At 39.5% G+C, this 26,752-nt stretch overlaps 1 protein-coding gene across 1 annotated transcript in view; it reads right to left on the reverse strand.

Moving 5' to 3' along the window:
* Positions 1-1,384: 1,384 nt before the first annotated feature.
* Positions 1,385-26,752, reverse strand: part of Basp1 (brain abundant membrane attached signal protein 1) — a 50,430-nt gene continuing 25,062 nt past the window's right edge. Inside the window, exon 2 of the mRNA XM_020179607.2 lies at positions 1,385-2,973. Within this exon, the coding sequence (XP_020035196.2) occupies positions 2,272-2,964 (693 nt within the window). The 5' untranslated portion in view covers positions 2,965-2,973 and the 3' untranslated portion in view covers positions 1,385-2,271. The remainder of the gene's footprint in view (positions 2,974-26,752) is intronic.

Below are 26,752 nucleotides of genomic sequence, written 5' to 3' on the forward strand. Positions count from 1 at the left end.
TTCAAATTTATTTCACTATAGAAACAAGCACCCAAAGTGTCCAAAGGTGACCGTGGACATAAACTGAACCCAACAGGTGTAATATTTGCTAACACTCACTTTCTAAGTGGCTCCCCACTGGCACCATCTTAGGTGTGGTACTCACCACAGACCACTGTACTCAGGAAACACTTTGAGAGGACAACTTTTTCTTCTTTTATTTTACCAAGTATACGTAAAGCAACCGTGAAATAGAAAGCAGACCCTTTCATGTCCATAGTATCACTAATGTCCCTCTGGACATTAATTCCATTACACTGGCCTTCACAAATTCTACAGAACATTTCCTGAGTTAGTTCTCTGAAATGTGAAATTGTTACTTTCTACACTTGGGCAATTACTTCCCAACCACTTCCCCCAGAAACCTGACATTTCTCTGATTCCAGCACAAGAAACCTCTGCATTGGCTAGGGTTCTTGTTTAAAAGTGTTTTATATTTGAGATTTTATTTCTGGTATTGAATTGGAAAATACCCAAATTAAAACCAAGAGAGCCAAGAGGCAAGTGCTTCTTTTCTTACATTCAAGAATTGATGTGCATATGCACATGTTTATGTCATTGTGTTAAAGTCACAATTCTCCAGCCCTTCTCCATCTGAGGCACAGATGGAACCACTATTCAAACACTGGAGATATCAAGAGATGGAGGCAGTGACACACCTGCCTGTGGTATATGCTGCTACCTAGCATATCTGCCACTTCTAAATGTTTTGGAAATCAAAGTGGCCTGGCCCTGGGGGATCACCAAGTTTGTGCCCTCTTGTAGGTAAAGCAAGGGAGGTATGGAGAGGTTGAAAGTGACTTAAAAGCCACTCAAATCACTAGTAGCAAAACCAGGACAGCAATCTGGTCACCACAGGCCAGTTCCATGCCTGCTTTCTCTCAGCTACCAACCCATTGCCTACCACACATCTGGCTTCTGTTTCCCAGCTCTCTCATGACTATGGTAAAAAATGAAAGGGAAGGGGTAGACACAATGCTCACAACTTATACACAAATGTTTTCTATAAACCCCTACAAGATTAAATCTATTTACAGTCCTTTAATGTGTTTTATTAAGAATAGTTGCTCTTTTTAAGTAAATTGCCCCCACACTTTCACAGGCTTCATGCCCACAGACAGAGTCAGTTTTCAAGTTATCCTCTATGAGACAATTCACTGATATTGACCAGGTTACTTCTTTAAAAAGATCATGCTCCCCAAAATTTGAGCATCCTGATTTGTACTTCCATCTCAATATATTCTGCAAAGAAAAATGCCCAACACAGTGCCCTGTTCTCTAATGAGGTGGGGGGGGGGTGGTGAGAGAAGGGGACAGGGAAGGAGGTAAAAGAAAGCCAGCAGTCTTTATTACTTTTTAATTGTTTAACTTTATTACTGTTGCACCATTTATACAATTACATATAATTTCAATGCATCCATTGTACATTTTTTTGTTTTTTATTTTTTTTCCATTTTCCAATGAGTGGTGTGTTGGTGTCTGTGACACAGAATGGAAGAGAAACTGGAACTGCAATGAACGCAGACTTTTTTTTTTTTTTTTTTCATTTCCACTGACCAATAAACAGAACTACAGGTGCACCCAACCACGGACATGCATTAACTTGTCAGGAGAAATCTAGGTAGGCTAAGTACGATGAGAGAATGTTTGTTACTCCCAAAAATATCTGGAGAGGAAGAATGGAGGATTGGCTTGGAGATACATGTGGACAAGGTTAAGTGGGCTTCCGTCTGAAAGTTGGCATTCATCCACAACATTAAAAAAATATCAAAATAAGAAAGGCTGTAAATTAACAGGAAAACACAGAAATACTGCTCTCAGAAAGATCCGATTGCCTTGGCACAAGCTCTGTGGGCACGATCTCTCCGGACTCCCACGGCAGGAGAGGAGCTGCTGGGGTCTGGTGGCGGGGCGCGAGTACCAGCAGTTCAGGTGCAGACGGCACTTCCAGACACTGATCTCAAACCCAGGACTGAGTGGTGAAGTTGACTGAAGGTATATTAGATATTTCCGCACAAAAATACTATTTGGATTTTCCCCACCCCCGCCCTCCCTAGATGGGACACATCCTCTTAACCCCCTTGGGCAATACATATCCTCACTTCCAATTTGAAACAAGTTAGTATAGGATAGAGACAGAGAAGACAGTGAGAGACAGAGAGCGAGCGTGAGAGACAGAGAGAGAAGAGAGAGATTGTTTGCAAGTGGTGTCGCTTCCCTAGGCTGTCCCTGTCACTCTTTGAGGGCCACGGTTTGCTCGGAGGTGGCTGCCGGGGCGTCGGCCGGTTTGAGCTCCTCTGCGGGGGCCGCGGGCGCCTGGGCCTTGGCTGTGGAACTGGGCGCTTCCGAGGCTGCGGGGGGCTCCTTGGAGGAGGCGGCGGCCTCGGCGCTGCTAGGTTTTGAGTCTGAAGCTGGGGCCCCCTCACTTTTCGTTTCCTGGGCGGCAGGAGCTGCTGCGGGAGCCTCAGTCTTTTTGGGGTCCCCTTCCTCCTTGCTCGGGCCATCCCCCGCGCCGGGCGCCGTGCTCTCCGCGCCGCCCTCGCCGGCTTTGGGGGCCTCGCCGCCCGCAGCGGGGCCGGGGCCGGGGCCGGCCGCCTCCTGCGCGGGCGCCTGCGCGGGCTCGGGCTGCTCCTCCGCGGCGCCCTCGCTCTTCTCGGCCTCGGCCTTGGGCGCCTCCTCCTTGGCCGCCGGCTCGCCCTCCTTCTCCTCCACCTTGGCCTGGCCGTCGGCCGCGTCCGGCGCGTCCTTGTCCGCCTTCTCCGCCGGCGCCTTGGCCTCCGCCGCGTCGGCCGCCGCCTGGGGCTCGCTCTCCTTCGGGGTCCCCTCCTCCTCGGTGCCCGCGCCTTCAGCCTTCTTGTCCTTGTCCTTGGCTTTCTCGTCGTTCACATTGTAGCCCTTCTTCTTCTTGCTCAGCTTGCCTCCCATCTTGGAGTTCTGCAACCAAACACAAAGCAAGGCGGGACAGGAGTTAGGGTCACAGCGCAAGTCCAGACACCCCAGAACTGCACACCGAGAAGTGGGCCAGAGGGCGGGCTTTATGCCACCCCAACTTAAAATAAAGCAACGAGTTAAAAGTGAAGAGCTCGGCGGTGGGGTGTTTAAAGGCAGCAAGTTGGGGGAAAGAGTAAGTTGGGATCAATGGATCAGCGATTAGAGACAGGCTTGGCAATGGCAAAGTCAGGTGGAGGGGTGTTTGCGTCTTATCTGCCTCCCCAGGTCTGACTCAAACCCCAAGTATTGAACACTGAAGCACAAAATGGTTCCAGGAACAGCCATTTTAGGTCTACAGTGCAGCTAGGAAAAAAAAATTCATGATTTAAAACTACTTGTTGAAACTGCACAGCACAAATCGCACGCTTCTAGAAAATGATGTCCAACTGTGAACTCTTCTCAAACTCCATTCCCCCATGTTTATATGAGCAAACACATCCTCAAAGAGCTAGGGGCAGGAAGAGTCTCTCGTTCTTAAGCAGGAGCTAGTATGGGAAACACAGTTCCTTCAGCCATATTATCAGCTTATGTGTCTCATTTGTATTCATTGCTTTTCAAGGTATATTTGGCTTAAAAAATAGTTCCATAGTAATGTGAAATTGTTTCCTGATGATATATGCTGGATCCGGGCCCATGAACAGCCTTTTCCACTCAAAGCTAAGTCTCTGTCTTGAGGTTTACTACTTTCATTCTGGCAGAAAAACCAAACTGTATTTGAATCCTGATTTCTTTTTTCTCCTCTGGTACCACGTCATTAATTCAGATAAGTAAGTTTAGTAAGATAAACGCAATTCAGAGCTATGCTGCTGCTTTTCAAGTGCCTTTTTATGGCATCATGTACCAGTGAGAACTCACTAAAATGTTGCTCTTTTGAGAAAAAAAAAATTATTCTTCCTTGATGAAACTTGACAAAAATCACATCCAATGCCTCAGTTCCCACAAATAAGGAAAGTCCAACAGAGGGAGGGCACCTTGTAAGGTCCCAATTAAGACTGAAAAGTCGAGGCAAGGTCACCTGGTTGTAGCCTAGGTCTGCCTACTTCTGGCAGAATTACAGCAGTAACCTCAACCAATCATTAAAAAAAAAAAAAAAAAAAACAAAACCAAAAAAACCCATCCATTCATAGAACAGAAAATGTGCTGTTGATTCATTACACTCCTTGGGATCATGATTCATGATAGTGAAATAACCCACACTTATCTTAAAGGTGTTAGGTAGAAAGTATTACCCTTCAGTCAAAATTTGCCTCACCACTCTATGATAATTTCCTGTCTGGAATGACTTTAATAGTTGGGAGAAGAAAAAATGCAATAAATTTTTTTTTCCTTCTAAACAGTAACGAAAATACTGTTCCTATTTTCAAAATACTGTTTCTAAGTACATGTCTTTAAAAAAACACAGGGGGCGGGTGGCGGTGGCTCATGGTCATAACTCACTACAGACACAGAGTTCTACTAAATTTTTGGTAGGAGCAAGCATCACAAAAATACAACTAAGTATATTTTTAACACAAAGCAAGAAATGAAAATATAAAGAAATACATCTGACCAGTATTTTAAATTGTAACTTACAGCACTTTCGAATTCCTAATTAGACAGTATGCATGAATGGCTTATTTCAAATTTCAGCTTTGATGTTTCATAATACATGTTGCTACATTAGGTTCAGTTAAGAAATGTGAAGCCTGCTAGGTCTGCCTTTAGAATCTTCTCCCAATTCTGTAACAGAAACCGATATGCCGACCTAGAAATTATAGGCTATGAGGCGAAGTATAAATGTAGTGTACACTGTGGACATAACAGCAGGTGCTGTGTTCTGACACCCTCAGCATGGGTTTCTATACAGCAATAAAACAGCAATCCTCAGAGGTGTAAAGTCCTGTTGGTTTACAAACCTAAAATCTTGGTTACTAAAATTGGTTTTCTAAAGCCACAGTCCATTCTTTGTTTTAAGCCCAGCTGTAATTCTTTTTTGGGTAAAAAGTGAACCTGCATAATTGAATTGTAAGACAATGTGTCTCAACTTTATTTGTTTTTCAAACATAAAGTCAAGTAAACATCTCCCGCTGTTAGCTATGTTACCTGTATGAGCTATTGTGAAGTATCAGAAGACTTACAGATGCACTAGAACCCTAGAAAGCAGTGTTATCTGGTTATTTCCCAAGATGATATGAGTGAAGACCTTCCCTAGTCTTTAGGGGTAAACTAAAATTACAAATTTAAACTTAATGTTTCCTCAGTGTCAGGCATAAGCCTAACCCTGACCATATTACATTAGTTATTTCATCTTTTCAACAGCATCCCGCCATGGTGCCATTAACACACTCCTTTTACCCAGAAGAAAACTCTAACTAGCCAAGTTCATGGAGCTGTACAAGAAGTAAGTCCAACAAAATGTGTTAAGGCAACAAGGCACCATGGAGGGGTCAAAGAGGACTCCCTAAGAAGCTGGCAATGGGGCAGAGGTCTCAGCCCAGGAAAGTTACTTTTCCTGTTTTTATAAGGAGTACCTCTCAAGATGGCTCAGAACTCAAGATGTTGAGAGGATGCAGGAGAAATTTAGTACTTCAGGTACTCTCTGCCCCTAAACTTTTCCTCTGATTATTTGCCAGAGAAGCTTTGTATCACATCGTAAAGATAAGAGAGAGGGAGGGGCACCACATTTAATGGCTCTGTCAATGAGCTACGGCTGCCTTTGCATTTCTCACTTGAGGATATCCATGAGCTGTTGAGTGGCACAGCAAGAAAGCAGCTGAATGCATAGACTTATACATGTGCCTATACACACAAAAACATACACTAAAACTGATTCCAGATGTGACATCTCAAAGAGAGCAAATTTGGGATCTATCCTTTAAAAGCGCAAGAAAATTCTTTTGTCACAAGAGCCAAAACTATTGACTTATGGCTGAAACTGATATATAAAATAATTGGCAATGAATAGCAGCACAGAAAGGAATGCCACTGTGTCTAATCTGGTAAATGTCAGACAAGAATTCTTTCAAGGAGACTGTGGACATTGGGTCATAGTTGGCTCATAAGATGTTGCCATGACTCTCACCTCCACTGCATGCCTGCCTACGATCCTTGAGAGAGCTATTTAACCTGACTATCCTCCATTTCCTGTAAAATAACAATGCTGGATTTTATGGGAGTTGAATGTGAGGCATCAGTACAATGTTTGACATTTCATGGGTTTGCAATAAATGCCAGCTCCTTTCCTTACCACTTAATTTTACAATTCTCAGATAATTCTGCACTTATAAATTCCATGGGGTCTATATACACAAGCTCTAGAACTAGCCATGAAAAGCACTATAATTAAAAGTATTTCAATTGACTTTAGAATTAATAACAACACAAAAAAGGACTGTAAAGTAGGTACAGTGCATTTGTGTGGGGGGTACTTATGGGAGGGGAGAAGGTGAATGGAAGAGATGAAGGTGAGGGAATATAGTTGATGGGCTGCATATACTTATATGAAACCTCTTGCAAGTGCTTTAAGTGGGGCAGGGAAGGGGAGTGGAGGGAATGGGGGGAGCAATTTAACGAATGTACAATGTAAGCCTATTTGAAACTGTCACAATGAATATATCCTAATTTTTATAAAGTAAAAAAAAATTCAAAAAGACACTTTTAAAAAAATGTTATCATTAAAATGCTATCAGAAAGATGTTTGGTATGTGTGTTCCAAGCAAGCTCCTGCTGTCTCAGTCATGTGCCAAAGATATAAGGTTATCCACTGTCTCCGTGTTGCTAATGTTGGTTATCTTCAATCTCAGTACTTTAGGCACTGAACATTCTCAAGAGGTTATAAAAATCATTTTAAACACATTAACTGTCCATCATACCAAGAAACCAGTACCTAGACAGAGATTAAAAACCATAGGTGAGTTGCCGATCATTCCTCCCAATGTGAACTAGCCCTGACAGAAGAACTACTCTCTCATCCTCCTGTGTTCTCACATGGCTACATGACTTCATTCACCGACACAACAAAGTCCACTTTGGTCACCAGGATGGAAAAAGTCCCCAAATTCTTCAGGTGAAACTCATTAACTGCCTTAGAGATTTTTTTTCCGCGTGAAAGGTTAAAAAATGTTTATGAGGGAAGGTAATATTGTCAAATGCCGTTTCTAGATGATTTTTTTCCTTTTTGAAGTATCAAAAAACTGAATAGTTTTATAGTACTCGTATACAGATAGCATTTTGAATCTTCCACAAGTGTCTTCTGAATAATTCTACCCTCTTACTTCCACTTTAAAGAACCCAACCTCTCCCTGTTTAATTAATCCCACTTGACTATAAATCAATATTCTGGAAGAAATGTGTGAAAGTTCTGCTTTTCAAAGAGAGGAGAGAGTGTCACTCTAGCAGTGTTAGTTGTTCAAAGCAACCTGGGACTGAAAGCAGGAAAACAGGAGGAGGACTGGGGGCGCTGGGGTGAGAGTCAATGGTGGATTTTGACCATACCAGCTTACACCAGTCAAGGACCTAGGTATCAGTGTAACACACTCCAACCTGTAGGAGACCAGTTTCATAAAAGAGTTGTCAGCGTAATCTGCACAACTCCTGTTGACACAAATTTTCCCTTACTCACTAGCAGTCACTTTCCCTAATAAATGAGTGTGCATTTAAGAACTTTCCTGAAACTTCTAAAGGCGTGTTGCCCTAACTTCTTTGTGCTTAGGAAGACACATGAAAGAGCAACTTCCTAGTAGACAGATCAGGTAAAGTAATAATGTTTTTTGTCCTCAGAAGCAACTGCATAAGGTAATAAATGACTAAAAATTAGGTTTGAACTTTTCCTTCAAATCAAGTATTAGAAGGACTCTGTTGAGTCTTGGATTTGACAGGTGGATTTGCTTACAGAAAAAAAAATCTTATTTATAATCTACTGTTCAACTTTGTAGGAGGAAAATGTGATCTTACAAATTACCACTATAGCAAATGCAAAAATAAATAAATAAATAAAATGTTTTTGCTATGAGTGTTTCAATAAGAAAACTTTTTATAGCTACATTAAATTTAAATATGTATATTTGTATGAGTATTTGTATTTTATATGTATATGAAACTCTCTAAGAATAAAGGTGAGAAGCAATTTGAAATGTTACATAGTAATTAAGGCACTCTAACAGAGATGGTCTACAATGTTTTTCTAATCGTTTGTTCCTTTCTCTCCAGGAAGCCTAACAAGGAACATGGAAGGTGTTCCTCAGCCATTCAAATCATCCAAGTTATGTTTATTTTGTACACCCAATCCCTAGGACAAACCAGGCCAAAATAACCTCTGCATGAGTTTACCGATCACAGAACTTCGTAAAAGAACCACAGTTATTGCAAACTCCAGCAAGATTTGGCTGCTGGTAAAAATCAAATCATCCAGAATATTCTTGATACACACAGTTTTTTTATTACCTTAAAATAAACCAATCTATCAATATAGCCAACTGAATTGAATTTTAATGTTTCCATTGGGGGCGGAAGAGATGATGACAAAATGACACTTAGGAAAAAAATTAAACAAATTATAAATCTTTTCTTTAAGACTTGTGTCCCAGTCTTTTAGCCATAAGCTAGCCATTTAGCTAGCTAAATATAAAGCTTGCTAAGCATGGCCAGTATGCTGGAAGCTGGACTCCACTGCCAAAAAATCTGCCAAGAGTCTGAGCAAGTCATCTTCGTTCTGGCTCTCAAATTTCCTAATCAGTGAAATGAAGATACTTAAAATTCATTCTCTTTCTGGGGGAAAAAAATGTATGAATGCTTACAGCATTAAATGAAATGCCAAGCATAAGAAAAAATGTGTTCTATGTGTCTGTTAGTTCTTATTATAAAATCTTATACCATCTGTACCCTAAAGATTAAAATGACAACTAGCCAGCTTATTGCCATGGCTGGCTTTCTTTGTACATGACTTTAATGTATGTGAAATTTAAGAATTCAAAATAAAAATTAATTTCATTAAAAAAATTTAGAAATACAAATTTTAAAACATCAAAATATTTACCAAAGAAGAGATTTATTTTAACGGTTCCAATTACATTTAGAGATGTTTTTAGAATATGTCAGCTTATAAGAAATGAGTCAGGATGGAAATGCACACTGAATATATCCCAGATGAGGTCATAACTGTTAGGAAAATCAAGTTTCATTAGCTTCTCTGATGCAGAACTATTGGACAGTGTTATGGTTATTTGTAAAAGACACACTGTTACATTCTCCTTTCACTTTTTGGTGTGTTATCTGCCGACCATCCACGATCCTGCCTGGCAGGATTTGCTAGGTCCAATTTCTTTGAGAAAAGGTACTTTCTAAAACAACCAAACCATCTTTCCTTTTATGCCATGCTAAGCAGCACTAGCCTAGAGATATTTTAAATTATCAGTTCAAATACAGTCTAGCCAAAGGAAGGCTAATCTCAATTCTCACAAGTTGGCGTGACATTCAGTTTAGTGTTGTGTGGAACCATGTTCCTCAGTGACCTCATCTGAAATGGAAGTGGGAGTACTTCCTTCTGATTGGTTCAGGCACTGTAGCACACTCAGTTCATGGCTGACTCAGAATCTTTGTCACACTCTTCTCTCTACTAGGGCCATTTTCCTTCCTGTTTGTTCTACAGCTGGTTTTGTTTCATCCATCAGCATAGGTTAATATGTTAGTTCTTTAAAGGAACCTTAGCTTCATGTTTTTACTCTGAACATTCTTGATGGGCTCATTGTTTCTTTTTGTTATTTTCCCTTCTTGAAATGCTATAGTTCTATTTTGTTCACCACTGTTTATTAAATGCCTATACAATATTGATGATAAATTAATTAATAAAATAATTTGTCATAATACTGAAGTGAGATAACTAATTAAAACATCTTTTAAAAGTGCTTGCCACATTTCAAAAAAGAAAGAAAGAAAGAAATGTTGAGGATAAAATAAGTAGGTGGAGTTCTTAGGCCAAAATTTCTAGAACAATATAAAACCACTCTTTCAAAAAGAAATGACTTCTACCTTAAAATGGAAACAAACATAAAACAATTATCAAACCTGAGAAGCTAAATTAAACCAATTTCTTTTTCCCATTCTATGATAACCATGAAAATACAAAAATTCAGTTAACTAACATGAAATAAGTAATCTATTTTCTGTGTATAAAATCACTAATAAAACATAAACTTGTGTGAATGAGGAAATACTTTCCTTCCACCACTATCTCTGCCAACTCTTTGAGAATTAGTTGATACTGCAGACGGCCTTTGGGCCTTCAGGAACACATGCTCAAAGCAAATCGAAGCCTTCTCTTTTTTCTAAAGCAAGGTTCTACTGTCTCCCACTACACTAATACTGAAAGCTCAGCCACATATGGACACATTTTTGTCTGCCACAAATTGCTCTCACCCACGTGCTGGCGGCAAGTTGTATCATCCCAAAAGTAGACTAGATTCACTTCTGCCCCAATACACGCTAAAATTCTCACAGACTCCTTCATCCACACAAACTTAAAATACTAAAATGCATATTAAATAGTCCAGTTGGGTATAGGTGAAGAGAAAAGGGGGTCATGTTGGAGCCACAAGAGCACTAAGTAGAAGAAACAAGAGTATTGCCACCATGTCATGATGTGCCAACAGAGCCCCTTCAGAGACCTGCTTTGTCTAAATAGCTCTCAAGGGCCCTTCTGCATCTTGACGGCAAGCAAAATTGTGTTACTTAAATGTTAATGCTTATCCCAGCCCACATACTAAAATTCAGAAGCTTGATATGCAGATGGTCCCCATTTGTAATTGCTGAATTTTCATTTCAGTTGCACTTTGTTGGTTCTATCTATTGTTTGGTTGTTACCCAAGTCTGAGGGTGAAGAAGAGAATCCCTGACTGTAGCAGTGCCCCTTTTCAGAAGATGCACCCTTGAAAAATGACACAATTTTAAGGCATTAACTATCCCCCAAACCATGGCAGCAGTCACAAGCACTGCTGTGCTCCTATGATCACTTCATTCCTCCCGTGGTACCTAAAACTCCATTTCTCACTAGCCTATTTTTACATTAATTTTGCTGTATTAATGAACAACACAGTTCTGCAACCTCAAGAAAAATCACTGATGAACATTAACTTCAAAATAAAACAAATCAAGAAAATGATATCAAAGTTCTCCATATGATTCAGAAGTTAGTATATTCATTACTTTGCAGGCCAACACTATTTCTGTCTTCTTCTTCTGCACTAATACTATCTAGGCACTTCTTACATAAAAAGTTCCCATCCACTTCAAAGTTCTTATTTTTTAAAATGTAAATTTGGATTAATTAACATATCACCTAGAATCAGCACAATAAGAGTTCTTAAGGATGATCACACACACATTACAAAGAAGAAGATAACTCCCAAGTCTATAGCAAAACCCAACATGAATACACAACAGTATGTGCAAGAGAGTGAAGTGTTATTTCTGATTTGATTGCAACTTCATCATGAAATCAAGACAAGAAGTAATCTTCTTTTGATTCTGTTTCCATCTTATAATCAGAAGAAAGTATATCTTACAAGGATGCTGGGAATAAATCAACCTGTCTTGAAAAAGTGACTATAGCGTAGTAACTGTATCCTTGAACAAGCAGTTGTCACTCCATAAACACAAGGCTGCAAAAGATAAACAGGTTTATGCATCAGGCCATCTACTCCCAATGTTTTGTAAGTAGCATAAAGTTCTAAATGGTCAAAACTTTTATTCTAAAAGAGGAAAATGAAATAATGATAATGTAGCCTATGTGTATTTTTGGTATTCCTGCCAGTATGTGCTGTCACAGTGATTTGCACAGGTTTCTTCAGTGCCTGGTGAGAGTTTCCATTGTTAGACTTATTGTTGTCAGTGTCCGGTTCAGTCAAAGCTTCTTTCAGTTATTCTAACATCACCAACATTTAGGGGATAGGAATGTTATTTGAGGAGAAAGAACTATAGTAATTGACAGCCTGAGTTGAAGTTTCCATGGCAAACCTTTTAAATATCATAAGTAAAAATTTAGGAGACATTTTCAAGACAATTTCATTCCCCTGACACAATAAAAATGTTCAGCATTGTAAAACATATTGAAGATGTTATTATTATAAAGTACACACACACAAAGATGTACACACTCATGCTTCTACAACCAATTTTCCCAAAGAGGGGATTAAGATTAGTTTTATCAGCCAAGTGGGGGGGGACATATCTATAATCCTAGTACATGTGAGGATTGAAAGTTGAGGCCAGCTTGGTCTCCACAGTACATTCAAGTCCAACCTGGGCTACACAATGAAATCTACAAAGTCAGAAAACCCTCTAACCCAAAAGCAGATTAATCGCAAGTGACCTCTCCAGTCTTCACAGAGCCCAGGCTAGCCCTACAGAAGCATCCTCTGAGTGTCACTAGAATCTCTCATAAAAATCCAACATATCAAGTGATCTTAAGAAAGTCAAATGTTGAAAACTCATTGTAAAAACAAACAGAGGAAATCTTACTGGAGAAAGATCTTTCTTAAAGTATGAACTAAGTGTAAGACATGTCAGGGGACATACAAGAGGGAAAAATCTAGTCTAGTCTAGCAGAAGGGATAAAACATACATAGACAACTGAAATATTAAAAAATGTCATAAGATAAATGTCCGATAAAACAATACAGTTTTGTCGGAAGAGATGACAGGTTGAGCATCATGGAATCAGGGGAGGTTTACTGAAAAAGTGTTTTGAGATAGTAGAAATACCAAAAGTGCTAATACATCTAAGAATTAACTCTGCCTAAGACTTTTAATGTCCCATCTTTACACATGATGACCCATTAACTGTCCTGTAAGGAAGGAATTACTACTATTCCCACACTATCAAAAGGAAACTAAGACTCAGAGGAGGTAATCAACTTCCCCAATATCAAACAACGAGCATTTTGTGGAGATGTGATGCAAACCCAGGCACTCTAACTCTGCAGTAAGGTACTGAAACAATCCTAGTAAGTTGCCTTGAAGGACTGACTGGTTTTCAACATGAAAACTGGGAAGTGGCAAAAAGAAAAGTCCAGGACCTGATGGATTCTCTGCTGAATTCTATCAGACCTTTAAAGAAGAACTGATACCAACCCTCCTTAAACTGTTCCACGAAATAGAAAGGGAAGGAAAACTGCCAAACACATTTTATGAAGCCAGTATTACACTTATCCCAAAACCAGGCAAAGACACCTCCAAAAAGGAGAACTATAGGCCAATCTCCTTAATGAACATTGACGCAAAAATCCTCAACAAAATAATGGCAAACCGAATTCAGCAACACATCAAAAAGATTATTCACCACGACCAAGTAGGCTTCATCCCAGGGATGCAGGGGTGGTTCAACATATGAAAATCAATAAACGTAATAAACCACATTAACAGAAGCAAAGACAAAAACCACTTGATCATCTCAATAGATGCAGAAAAAGCCTTTGATAAGATCCAACATCATTTCATGATAAAAGCTCTAAGAAAACTAGGAATAGAAGGAAAGTTCCTCAACATTATAAAAGCTATATATGACAAACCTACAGCCAGCATTATACTTAACAGAGAAAAATTAAAACCATTCCCTCTAAAATCAGGAACCAGACAAGGATGCCCACTATCTCCGCTCCTATTCAACATCGTACTGGAATTCCTAGCCACAGCAATTAGGCAAGAAGAAGGAATAAAAGGAATACAAATAGGTAAAGAAACTGTCAAAATATCCCTATTTGCAGACGACATGATCCTATACCTTAAAGACCCAAAAAACTCTACTCAGAAGCTTCTAGACATCATCAATAGCTATAGCAAGGTAGCAGGATATAAAATCAACATAGAAAAATCATTAACATTTCTATACACTAACAATGAGCAAACGGAAAAAGAATGTATGAAAACAATTCCATTTACAATAGCCTCAAACAAAATCAAATACCTAGGTGTAAACCTAACAAAAGATGTGAATGACCTCTACAAGGAAAACTATACACTTCTGAAGAAAGAGATTGAGGAAGACTATAGAAAGTGGAGAGATCTCCCATGCTCATGGATTGGTAGAATCAACATAGTAAAAATGTCGATAATCCCCAAAGTAATCTACATGTTTAATGCAATTCCCATCAAAATTCCAATGACATTCATTAAAGAGATTGAAAAATCTACTGTTAAATTTATATGGAAACACAAGAGGCCACGAATAGCCAAGGCAATACTCAGTCAAAAGAACAATGCAGGAGGTATCACAATACCTGACTTAAACTATATTACAAAGCAATAACAATAAAAACAGCATGGTACTGGCGCAAAAACAGACATGAAGACCAGTGGAACAGAATAGAGGATCCAGATATGAAGCCACACAACTATAAGCAACTTATCTTTGACAAAGGAGCTAAAAATATACGATGGAGAAATAGCAGCCTCTTCAACAAAAACTGCTGGGAAAACTGGTTAGCAGTCTGCAAAAAACTGAAACTAGATCCATGTATATCACCCTATACCAAGATTAACTCAAAATGGATCAAGGATCTTAATATCAGACCCCAAACTCTTAAGTTGATACAAGAAAGAGTAGGAAATACTCTGGAGTTAGTAGGTATAGGTAAGAACTTTCTCAATGAAACCCCAGCAGCACAGCAACTAAGAGATAGCATAGATAAATGGGACCTCATAAAACTAAAAAGCTTCTGTTCATCAAAAGAAATGGTCTCTAAACTGAAGAGAACACCCACAGAGTGGGAGAAAATATTTGCCAACTATACATCAGACAAAGGACTGATAACCAGAATATACAGGGAACTTAAAAAACTAAATTCTCCCAAAACTAATGAACCAATAAAGAAATGGGCACGTGAACTAAACAGAACTTTCTCAAAAGAAGAAATTCAAATGGCCAGAAAACACATGAAAAAATGCTCACCATCTCTAGCAATAAAGGAAATGCAAATTAAAACCACGCTAAGATTCCACCTCACCCCTGTTAGAATAGCCATCATCAGCAACACCACCAACAACAGGTGTTGGCGAGGATGCGGGGAAAAAGGAACCCTCTTACACTGTTGGTGGGAATGTAGACTAGTACAACCACTCTGGAAAAAAATTTGGAGGCTACTTAAAAAGCTGCACATCGATCTACCATTTGATCCAGCAATACCACTCTTGGGGATATACCCAAAAGACTGTTACTCCAAAGGCACCTGCACATCCATGTTTATTGCGGCACTATTCACAATAGCCAAGTTATGGAAACAGCCAAGATGCCCCACCACTGACGAATGGATTAAGAAAATGTGGTATCTATACACAATGGAATTTTATGCACCCAAGAAGAAGAACGAAATGTCATCATTCACTGGTAAATGGATGGAATTGGAGAACATCATTCTGAGTGAGGTTAGCCTGGCTCAAAAAACCAAAAATCGTATGTTCTCCCTCATATGTGGACATTAGATCAAGGGCAAACACAACAAGGGCATTGGACTTTGAGCACATGATAAAAGCGAGAGCACACAAGGGAGGGGTGAGCATAGGTAAGACACCTAAAAAACTAGCTAGCATTTGTTGCCCTTAACACAGAGAAACTAAAGCAGATACCTTAAAGCAACTGAGGCCAATACGAAAAGTACTAGAGAAAAGGTGAGATGAAAAAGAATTAACCTAGAAGGTAACACCCACGCACAGGAAATCAATGTGAGTCAATGCCCTGTATAGCTATCCTTATCTCAACCAGCAAAAACCCTTGTTCCTTCCTATTATTGCTTATACTCTCTCTACAACAAAATTAGAGATAAGGGCAATATAGTTTCTGCTGGGTATTGAGGGGGGGAGCAGGAGGGGGTGGAGTGGGTGGTAAGGGAGGGGGTGGGGGCAGGGGGGAGAAATGAACCAAGCCTTGTATGCACATATGAATAATAAAAGAAAAATGAAAAAAAAAAAAAAAGAAAACTGGGAAGTGGGAAGTAGTTATGCCGGAGGAAAGAAATAGGAAGTGTCTGCTCAAGATTATCAGAAAACCTATTCCCTTTGGGAGGTTAGGTACTGATTCTCATTTCCCTAGGGTGAGAGACAATGGAGTAGAACTCTAAAAGGTTCCCTAATAGGGAAAATATCCAGATTTAGATGGCAAAACTCAGAGAAGCAGCTCGTGAAAGACTTAGAAAGGAAATAAATTATGTCTTGGAGTATCAAGAAAAGAGACTTGTTTCCTTTTTTTTTTTTAAATTATTGTTATACTGGGGGTACATTGTGACATTTACCAAAGTTCTTACAATGTATCATAGTCGAATTCAACCCTTCATCATTCTCCTTTATCTCTCCTCTCCTCCATTCCTGGATAGTTTTAACACATCTCATTTTTCCATTTGCGTACACAAGGACATAGTATGTCCACCATATTCACCAAAATGAGAGAGTTTTAGGAAGATTTGGGAAGTCATATGCTGCTATAGAAAGGTTAAGAAATAAAGGAACAATTCACCTACTCATGAGCTGTCAAGTACTGCCTCTGAGTGACTTTAGTTACAGATGCGAAGACACTTGCCCTTTGAGAAGGGCCCAAAGACTATCATGGCAGCCTGAAGGGACCTCCTCATGATCGACACCAAAGAATATTAGTAAAGAAAAGGCAGGAGACTGCAAGACGGAGTTTTATTTGTTGATGAGTATCTAGACCACCACACGAACAAAAAGTAAGAGAGAAACTAAAATGGAAAGACTAAAAACAAATACATCTATAGGACAAGTTTCCAGAAGACTCGAAACATACGTCAAAATAAGGCTTGCTAAAGAGGATATGTGCTCTTCAGAGAGGGGAGGGAGAGAAAGGAGAGCGGCAAGTTCCAACTCCAGTGGTTGTTCTCTGACCCAACACCATTCTCTTTGCGTATGGTCAAATATGAATTATTCTAAACCAAATACTTACTACTGTCTCTGAATAGTAAATGTTGGAATCATCAGTCTTTGAAGTAGTCATCTAGCTTTTCTGTTAAGGTCTTTATTTGTCTAGTCACTTCTCTTCTCTGTTCTTTCATAGTACAACACTTAGGCTTTCTTAAGTACTAGAAGCAACAGGGCAGACATTTCACCAACTAAAAGGCTTTAGAATTGACATAGTGGCCACTGAACCTGGAGAGGTCTCATTGTAAAAGGATTCCATGTGTAGAAGTAAAGTAAATAGTCTTTACATTACAAACTGGTACAGTGTGTAAGGGGGGTAATTTTGGGGAGGGGGGAGGGGGAACAAAGGAGATTACGGTGAGGGAATATAGTTGATGGGCTTCATATACCTATATAAAAGAGAACAATGAAACCTCTTGCAATTGCTTTAAGTGGGGCGGGAGAGGGCTGAGGGGGAGAGGGTGCTGGAGTGATCTAACCAGTGTAAAATGTAAGCCTATTTGGAATTGTCACAATGAACCCCCCTGTACAACGAATATATCCTAATAAAAAAGTTTTTTTAAAAACTGGTTTTATGAGCTTTCAGATGAGAGAACACAGTGAGCATCCAGATATAGACTCAACATAAATACAGAAAAGGACCTTAATTCTTAAGAACTCCTATTCTCCTTTATCGTGCAATCTGTTCTTGGTCTTTAGATAAACCACCTATCTTTTGATATTTATCAGTGTTTCATTGCTTAATCCTTTTATACTCTGTTGCCCTGTGTTGGAAGTTTTAGCAGTAAAATTGACCTAAAGCTTTTCTTCGATATTTATTCAAATATATCTGATGGTTCTAGAACAAAGATGTTGTTTCATGGTTGTTAGCATGCAACAGGAACTTGATAAACATAAACTCACTGCACATTGAAACATGCAACTTTGAAGTTATAAACTTGTAAGATGAAAGAATCAATACAACTGACTATAAATTGAGTCAGGTAAAGTCATCTTTCACTTAGCAGTAGAAAAATAAGTATGCTAAACTATAACTGAAATTTCCATCCCATTAAATGAGACATGGCTAAATTCCAGGCCACATCCATGGCAGCAAACGGCCACTGTGACCCATCATGTAATTAAGTACAACAAGGCAGACATCATTGCAACAATACTATCTTTTAAGTGACTGTGCATATTGTAGAGACCAAATTTCTAACTGTATCTCCTAATTGAGTCTACAAGTTTTAACACTAAAATCCTGAATTGATGATGGTGATGTGCTATAGAAGTGGGGGGTTGACAGACTGCTCTACAAATGCAAAGGTTGACTGAATGTAGACATTCTGCAGAGCCCCCCTTAATATATCCTGCCACATGCAGCATGTGCTCTCAGAAACCATCTATTATTCATTCTCATCAATAGTCTGATACGCTTTTAGAGTCCACTGTGCAGTCACATCGTTATTTATTTGCACTTAATGGGTGGTCCTTTCAAAAGCCCTGGCTGGAGCATCCTAACATGACTTTATATGAATCACCTGCTCTTTTAGTCAATAAAGTGAGTAAGTGAACCACAACCAGCCCAGGAAATGCAAGATGCTAAGATCATTCCTAAACCATTTTTCTCTTCCAAAGAGAAACTGATATATCTTATCATCACAACTAATTTAGAACTCTCAAAACAGACCTCAGAATAAAAAATGAGGAAAAACTAATAGCAGCTGAGATATTTTTGCTGCTTATTAATGGACTAGACAGAACATGATGGGCTTCAAGCCATGACAGTCTTGCTCCAGGCTAGTGGCTGTGCGGGAAATGGGAGCTCCATCTACCCCAGAATAACTTCTATTTGTTATGTTTATTTTATTTTGAATTTTTTTGAGACAGTATCTCCCCATGTAGCCCAGGCTGGCCTTAAATTCATGATCTCCTGCCTTAGCCTTCTGAGTGATGAGATTACAAGTGTGTGCCACCATGCCCAGCTAAAAGCTGCAATTTATTACAGCAATTTCTATCTCTAAACTTAAAGGGCAGGTTAGTACTTTTTTTTCCAGTCACCTATAAATGGCCATATATGATGTTTTAAAAATATATCTTAGTGGTGCTAGACATTGAACCCAGGGCCCTATGCATGCTAGTCAAGCACTCCTGAACTGAAGAGTGTGTTAAATCCACAGACAAATACTATGTGCTATATTCATCTTTGGGAGTCTACTGCAAAGCTGAGTTCAAAGAACATAGCATAACAACAATGTTATGTTATGTTTTCAGAAGCATCCATTTTATGTAATTAGGATTCACATTTCAGAAAACAGGTTTCTCTCTTTTAGTTCAACTAGAACTTTGATGACTTGCCAGTAAGTTTTCAGCCCTGACCCAACAGACTGTGAGAAAAGGAATATGGGGTATGGGGTCAGCAGACCACATTGAGCTACATGATCTGGATCAGGGAAGTCAGCCTCAGCAAAAACAACCTCAGCTATAGAAGGAGAAAAAGAGGGCCAGGAGGCCATTAATAGCATTACATGGAATATCTACAGCAAAGCGCATAGTTGAGCTCATAACACAAACAGTAGGTCTTCAGTAATTTTTTATGTTCCTTTACTTCAAATCACATTTCAACTGGGACACATATAATAGAGAGTAACCATGAATTTCAAGTAACCCTTAAATTCAAAAACAAAGTAGAGGTGGGACAAATTACTACATCTCCAACTGGAAAACAAATGGGTAGAGATCCAATTCCAACAAAAATAATCATCCTCCTTAATTAAAATCCTAGGTTAGACTCTGAAATATGCATTACATAATCTATGATTCTAGGAGCAAGTAAATGTTAATAAATCTTTCAATAATAAAAACAGATGGCTTGCACTGGTAAAAGATGAAAAAAAAAACAAGAAATAACAAATGACTGTGTCCAGCAGACATAAGAAGATGCTTCTAGGGACAATGAAAAGCAAGAATGCATTTTAAAATGTCTTACATCCCAAGAGAGACTCCATTTAACACACTCTCAGGAGACAGTCTTTTCCAAACTATATTTCTTCCTTACTTCCTTTAGGTTAGATTAAAAGGTTGTGGCACATCCATGTTTACTGAGGCACTATTCACAATAGCCAAGTTATGGAAACAGCCAAGATGCCCCACCACTGACGAATGGATTAAGAAAACGTGGTATCTATACACAATGGAATTTTATGCAGCCATGAAGAAGAACGAAATGTTATCATTCGCTGGTAAATGGATGGAATTGGAGAACATCATTCTGAGTGAGGTTAGCCTGGCCCAAAAGACCAAAAATCGTATGTTCTCCCTCATATGTGGACATTAGATCAAGGGCAAACACAACAAGGGGATTGGACTATGAGCACATGATAAAAGCGAGAGCACACAAGGGAGGGGTGAGGATAGGTAAGACACCTAAAAAACTAGCTAGCATTTGTTGCCCTTAACGCAGAGAAACTAAAGCAGATACCTTAAAGCAACTGAGGCCAATAGGAAAAGGGGAACAGGTACTAGAGAAAAGGTTAGATCAAAAAGAATTAACCTAGAAGGTAACCCCCACACACAGGAAATCAATGTGAGTCAATGCCCTGTATAGCTATCCTTATCTCAACCAGCAAAAACCCTTGTTCCTTCCTATTATTGCTTATACTCTCTCTACAACAAAATTAGAAATAAGGGCAAAATAGTTTCTGCTGGGTATTGGGGGGGGAGAGGGAGGGGGCGGAGTGGGTGGTAAGGGAGGGGGTGGGGGCAGGGGGGAGAAATGAACCAAGCCTTGTATGCACATATGAATAATAAAAGAAAAATGAAAAAAAAAAAAAGGTTGTGGCAAAGAACATATGGCCAAACACCATATTCCCTTTTGCCCAATTCACCTGTTTGAGACTCAGGAATAGTTTTTTTAATTGAACTATCTCTTCCATAGGAATATTTTATTTTCCATCCATAGCAAAGTAAAAACTTAACACACACAAAGTAAAGAATTAACAGACATCCTTCATCAACCTTAAAATTCAAGCCAGAAGTCAAACATTACTTCTTTCTCTTATAGGCTGAGGGAAACCAAGGCAAGAAAACAAGTTGCCTGAAACCAGGAGCTGCTGGCTGAGAATTGGAAAGCCACTAGGGAAAGTGGCACTGCATTTCAACTCACATATTATCATGCTGGTAGTTAGTCTACCACTTAAATACCACCTGAACTTGTAGAACTTAAAAATGGCACCAAGTCAGTGCCTCCATGGAGTCCCTAGGTATGCAAATCACTCAACAACACCGAAGTTACTGATGCATCCACTGTACATGGGCTTTTTTTAACATGAATCTTTAACTATCTGTTCAATTCTCATCACTAAATTAGCTGTTTATGTTAAACAGGTCACCTTTAAATCCCCAGGGTTGGCTATTTCAGTTGTAATATGAATGACTAGAATTGCATCCCTCAGGTCTACAAATTATAGTCTTTTTATACCAATGTGCAATAAGAATGTATATGTTTAATTGCATTGTATTAAGCACTCAAATCCACTTACTCATTTATTTCAGAAACAACAAAAATTTCCAGGCGTACCCAGCAGAAAATAAAACCAACTCTGACCCTCAATAGATTTTTCCAGGCTATATTATAACTATGTCTCTTAACAGGACCAAGAGTAACAGAGCAAATGCTACCCTGTTGGCTAAATTCTGACAGTGCAGCTTAAACTTTAATGAGTCAACTACAATAGAAAGTCAATCTATTTTGCAAGAGTTAGGACAGAAACATACACATTGTCCCAAACCTGTCTTAATTAAGCTTTCTGGTGTCTCCCATCAAATTTGTAGTGAACTGCCTAAAGTATGGGGCAAGGTGGGAGCTGCTAAGAAGCAGGGTGCTAGAAGGCCAGGAGGCGAGCTGCAGATACCAGCCGAGAAGGAACAAGTATCAGTGACAGGCCACCTCCAGATTCAATCAAGAACACATTTCTTACTGGCTTACACTAGAGCATGTCTCCTAGATGTGGCTGTCTGGAGCTCAGTTTCTAAATCTACTCTGCTCCACAGGACACTGCTAAATAGAATTCACCGGTGACAGCATGAGTCTTAAGCAATCTTGAAATTGTGAAAAATGTGTTTGAAGAAAGGCATACTGTATGAACAAAAAGTCAAAGACAAACAGACTGTCAAATTAAAATGGACGACAGAAGTGTTAGAGATATATTTTAAATGAGAGTATTTACCTGACTCATAGAGTCTGGCAAAACTCAATCACAGAAGATTCTGTGCGTTCTGCCATTCACATCCATAACCACACCTCCACAACTTCCTGCCCTGCAACATAGTCACATGTGGTGGGTTACAAATTACATTTCCTGATTGTCACTGGGGATCCAAAACACACAACAGTCTCAGACTGGCACAGGTACCACAGACTACATATGACTCTCAGCTGTTAAGAAAAGCATAACAATAAGGTCTGACTCATGCATCTGTTTTAATGGGGAAAATCCCAGTGAAGTTATTATAGTATTAAGTGGGTAGATTATTTTACTATGCTATTAACATGAGACAGGAAGACCTAAAATAGGTTAAACTGAACCAAAGGAAAGGAGAATGTGTTCGAACAGCATCCCTATCTCTCATGACCCTGTACCTGCCCCTGAGTTCTCAACACCCACAAGACCTCCTCTATAAAATAAAGGGAGTGAGCAATTCAGCTCTAAAATTTCATGTATCAAAAACACTAATATGATAAATACAAATATAGAAAATTTTGCAGGTCCGAGAGTCTACATGTTTAGAACAATGGGTTCCTTAAATAAATAAAACATTGTTAATTAGAAGAAATTGTTCTACACAAAGAAAAAAATCAAAGCTATACCTTCAGTCAGTTGAACAGCAGAAGAAGAGGGCAAAATGAAGTTACCTAAGACTACCCATAAAATAGGAACATCACAAAGATTGTTGCTACTTCCTTTGCTGCCAACTGACATAGTCTGTCCTACACAATAACTACTGAAATAAAGATACATAACATAGACGGTGCTTTAAGATTTACTCCATCCAATTTTATAATGGATCTCTTTTTCCCATCAAAATCTAAAATGTCATAGGATCAGGATCAAGCATAGAGTAAAATGCAATTTCAGTATTCTAGATCATGTGATTCACATTGTGACAACTCAAACATGAAATGTACAAATTTTGGTGAATTAAAATCTGAGAAATAAATGGCTTTTATTTAAAAAAAAATTGATTGAGTTGGGTGCCGGTGGCTCACTTCTGTAATCCTAGCTACTCAGGAGGCAGAGATCAGGAGGATTGCAGTTCGAAGCCAGCCAGGGGAAATAGTTCTCAAGACCTCCTGGCAGAGTGGCTCACATGGTAGAGTGCCTACTTAGCAAGCATGGGGCCATGAGTTCAAACCCCAGTACCACCAAAAAAAAAAAAATTTTTTTTTTTGAACAGCCAGGTATGGCAACTCACATATATAATCCTGGGGAAGCAGAAATAGTGGTTTGAGGCCAGCCTGGGCGAGAGGTTCATGAGATCCCAACTCAACCAATGGCTGTATGCAAGAGCACACACCTGTCACCCCAGCTTCACAGGGAAGCATCACCATCCAGGCTGGCCCTGCATCAAGTAAGATGTTATCTCAAACATAACCAATGCAAAAGGGCTGGGAGAGCAGCTCAAGTGGCAGAGCTGCCTACCAAGTATAACACCCAGAGAGGTCAACCCCTCAGTACCATAAAAATAAAGAAATTTTGAGTACTGCATTACATACTACATATGGCACACTGAATGTTTTTATCAACTTAGTTCGATTTACTTATTCATACAGACTAGTTTACAAGGTAATTCCTTGAAACACTGCTTGGAAATGTCAAAAGTAGGCTTCTAAAAACATCTATAAGTATCTGAACCACCCTCTTGGGCAAAACTGTCTCACTTCACTTGGTCTTGGTGAAACTTGATTGTCACCATTCATTATAACAGATTAGTAAGATTCCTCAAATCCCATCAAGTCTCCCAGCTCCCCAATCATTCTCACATGCAGAGATGTTTTGTTCCAGGAGAAATATTTCATTCCCTGTAGCTAGGAGGAAAGTCAAAGGTCAAGCACATAAACAGTGCTCCACAACAGCACAAAGCACATCTGTTAAATGCAGAGCCACCAGCACTGCTATTCCACAGCCTGGCTGCCTGAGCAGGGTGAAAACCCAAAGGATGCAGCACAATTATTCTACTCCAACAAAAATTTGCTTTTGTAAGCACAGACAAATGTGAACTAACTGCTAAGAAGAAGAGAACCTTCTTATAATTCTTTTAAAAATTAATTAGACTCATTTGTCATAATCAGCACTCATTTGCAGACAAGATGTTACAGTCATCCTAGTTTGTTCTCTTTTATGAGAAACAAAAAATCTTCCCTCAAGATCCAGTCCAGTTCAAATAATCAAAAACTTTCCAGTACAGAATAAAGACTTCCACTTAGAATACATTGTTAAATTATCAAAATGCAAATTCCACTTAGGATGCTTTTCCAAAATAGCTATCCTCATCTGTTTTTTAATACAAACAGAAAACACTAGACATAGTAATTAATGTTGAAGGAGTTTTATGTTCAAAAGCCTCCTGAGTGTATGTATTAGTGGTCTTCTCACCACTGATGGATAAGAGGCATGCAAATTCACTAATAATTTAAGTAGCCAGGCTTCCTCTTGACCTCAGATTTCAGTCTGTAACCACACAGGTGTTGGGCTACACAGATATGGTGATCAAAGCAACTGAAACTTCTCAGTTTGGAAGTCACGGGCCTCCATGACTTAGTGGAGATTGAAACCATCTTGAGTCCTCAGAATTCAATCAAGACCCCACAGGAGAAAACATACAACACAATGGAGAATGTGACTTCACACTTTGCATCTCCTAAGACCACGATTATACTTCCCGCCAGAGATGGGATAGCAGACACACAGTACCTCTTTCCTATTGAGAAGGGGTTTCACTAGCTTTTATGCTTGAGTTGGCCTAGAATCACAACCTCCAGATCTCAACCTTCCTCAGAGCTTGGGATGACAGGCATGTTCTACCACACCCAGCTACTGGTTGAATTGGGGCTTCTCAAGCTTCTTGCCAACTAGCCTTAAGCCAAGATTCTACTGATCTCAGCCTCTCAAGCAGCTGGTTACAGGCATGAGCCACTGGCACCCAGCTTAAATGCCTCTCTTGAGCAGAGAATGCGGTCTTGTGGTACCTTTCTGATTATATCATGCCTGGACCTCTCCAAGTTAAATATTTCTCTCTGCGAGGTTTCCATATCATACGGCAGTACAATGATAAAAGGTGAAGACAAAGAAAAGGCAGCTGCTTCTTACCATGAGTTTACCATCAGTTCTCCCTGGGCCTCTCTTCCCCATCCTCAAGCCCACCCTCGGCTGACTACCCATGGCTGCCTCAAAAAGATCACAGAGGCATCATCTTGGGCCCTCATCTATGGTGGGCTGGAAGTCATTTACATAGAAACACATATGCTCCATCTTTCTGAGCTTGAAATAGCACTGTGGTGTTTGAACTTGGTTCCATTAATACCCACGTTTATAAAATGAGAATTTTGATCACAGACTAGATGGATAATCTTATAGTGATGATTATTAAACATCTTCATTTCCCAAAGTAATGTGCAACTCAAGCTGAAATGAGTATTTTATAGAATAGAATCATATGGATATTTTATAGAATTATAGTCCATTATAGAATTAATGCCATGTATGTACTATATTCCAGAAAAATTACCATTGTAAAAGCCTCATCCAGCACACACAACATCAACATATAACGGGAAAAGCCATCTTTTTTTTAAGTATGGCATCATGGTTTTCACATCAAATGAATAGACTGCACTCAGAACAAAGCCTGCTTTCAATAGCAGACAGTGACTGTGAACTCAGAGCTCTAACTAAAACAGTTTATAGGCACTGGGCTAAACTCAAGTGTGAGCCAAAGGGATTGATGCATTTATAGTGGAAGTGAGATATGACAATAGGACAACAGACAACCATCCAAAATGCATTACCAGAATTACTGACTACATGAAACCATCAGTCCCCTAACCCAGACACAGACTACAGAGTGTCTGGACTAAACTAATCATCACGAACTTCAAGCAGGACAGAGGAAGTCTGCAGACCCTGAGGCTATACCTAAAACAATTTCATGGTGGTCTTGGATGCAGATTCACAGTTTCTCTGATGCCCTTTCAGGAAGAGGAGCACAACTAGAGAGACCACAGAAACGCTAAGTATTTCCCAACCCTCTGCAATACAGCTATCCCATTCACGTAACATGAAGGCTACTGAATTTTAAGTTAAAGGAGGACGTGCGCTGAAACATGAAGTGCCAGGGCACTGATCTGCCTTGCTTCATTCCTGCCACGTTTTACATTGAAAGAGATACAGTTTAGGAAATCCGTCTGAGCAGTTATGCCATGGAAGGTTGGCTTAAGTGCTGACCCAGGAACTTTCTAGGCCACTTCAAAGTTGTTTCCCAACCACTAAAACCTTGCGAAGAAGCAGCATTCCTGGCGATTTACAACTTTGGATCAGTCTCAAAGCCTGAGAGTACACAGAAAATATGTTCATTGGGCAGTCTGGTATCCAACCTAAGTCTTCTTAGTTGAATGAAGACACAGTAACATTTATAGTTTTAATGCTCTAAACCAAATAAAAATGTAACAGTAATGGAACTGCTGACATGTGTTAAGTCAGGATCCATATCCCTCACAGAACCTGCAGGGCGCTTTCTCACCATCTGGTCACCTGGATCCAAAATCCCGACATGCAGATTCAGAATT

The sequence above is a fragment of the Castor canadensis genome, chromosome 6 (genome assembly GCF_047511655.1).
Source record: "Castor canadensis chromosome 6, mCasCan1.hap1v2, whole genome shotgun sequence".
In the NCBI taxonomy this organism is placed as follows: domain Eukaryota; kingdom Metazoa; phylum Chordata; class Mammalia; order Rodentia; family Castoridae; genus Castor; species Castor canadensis.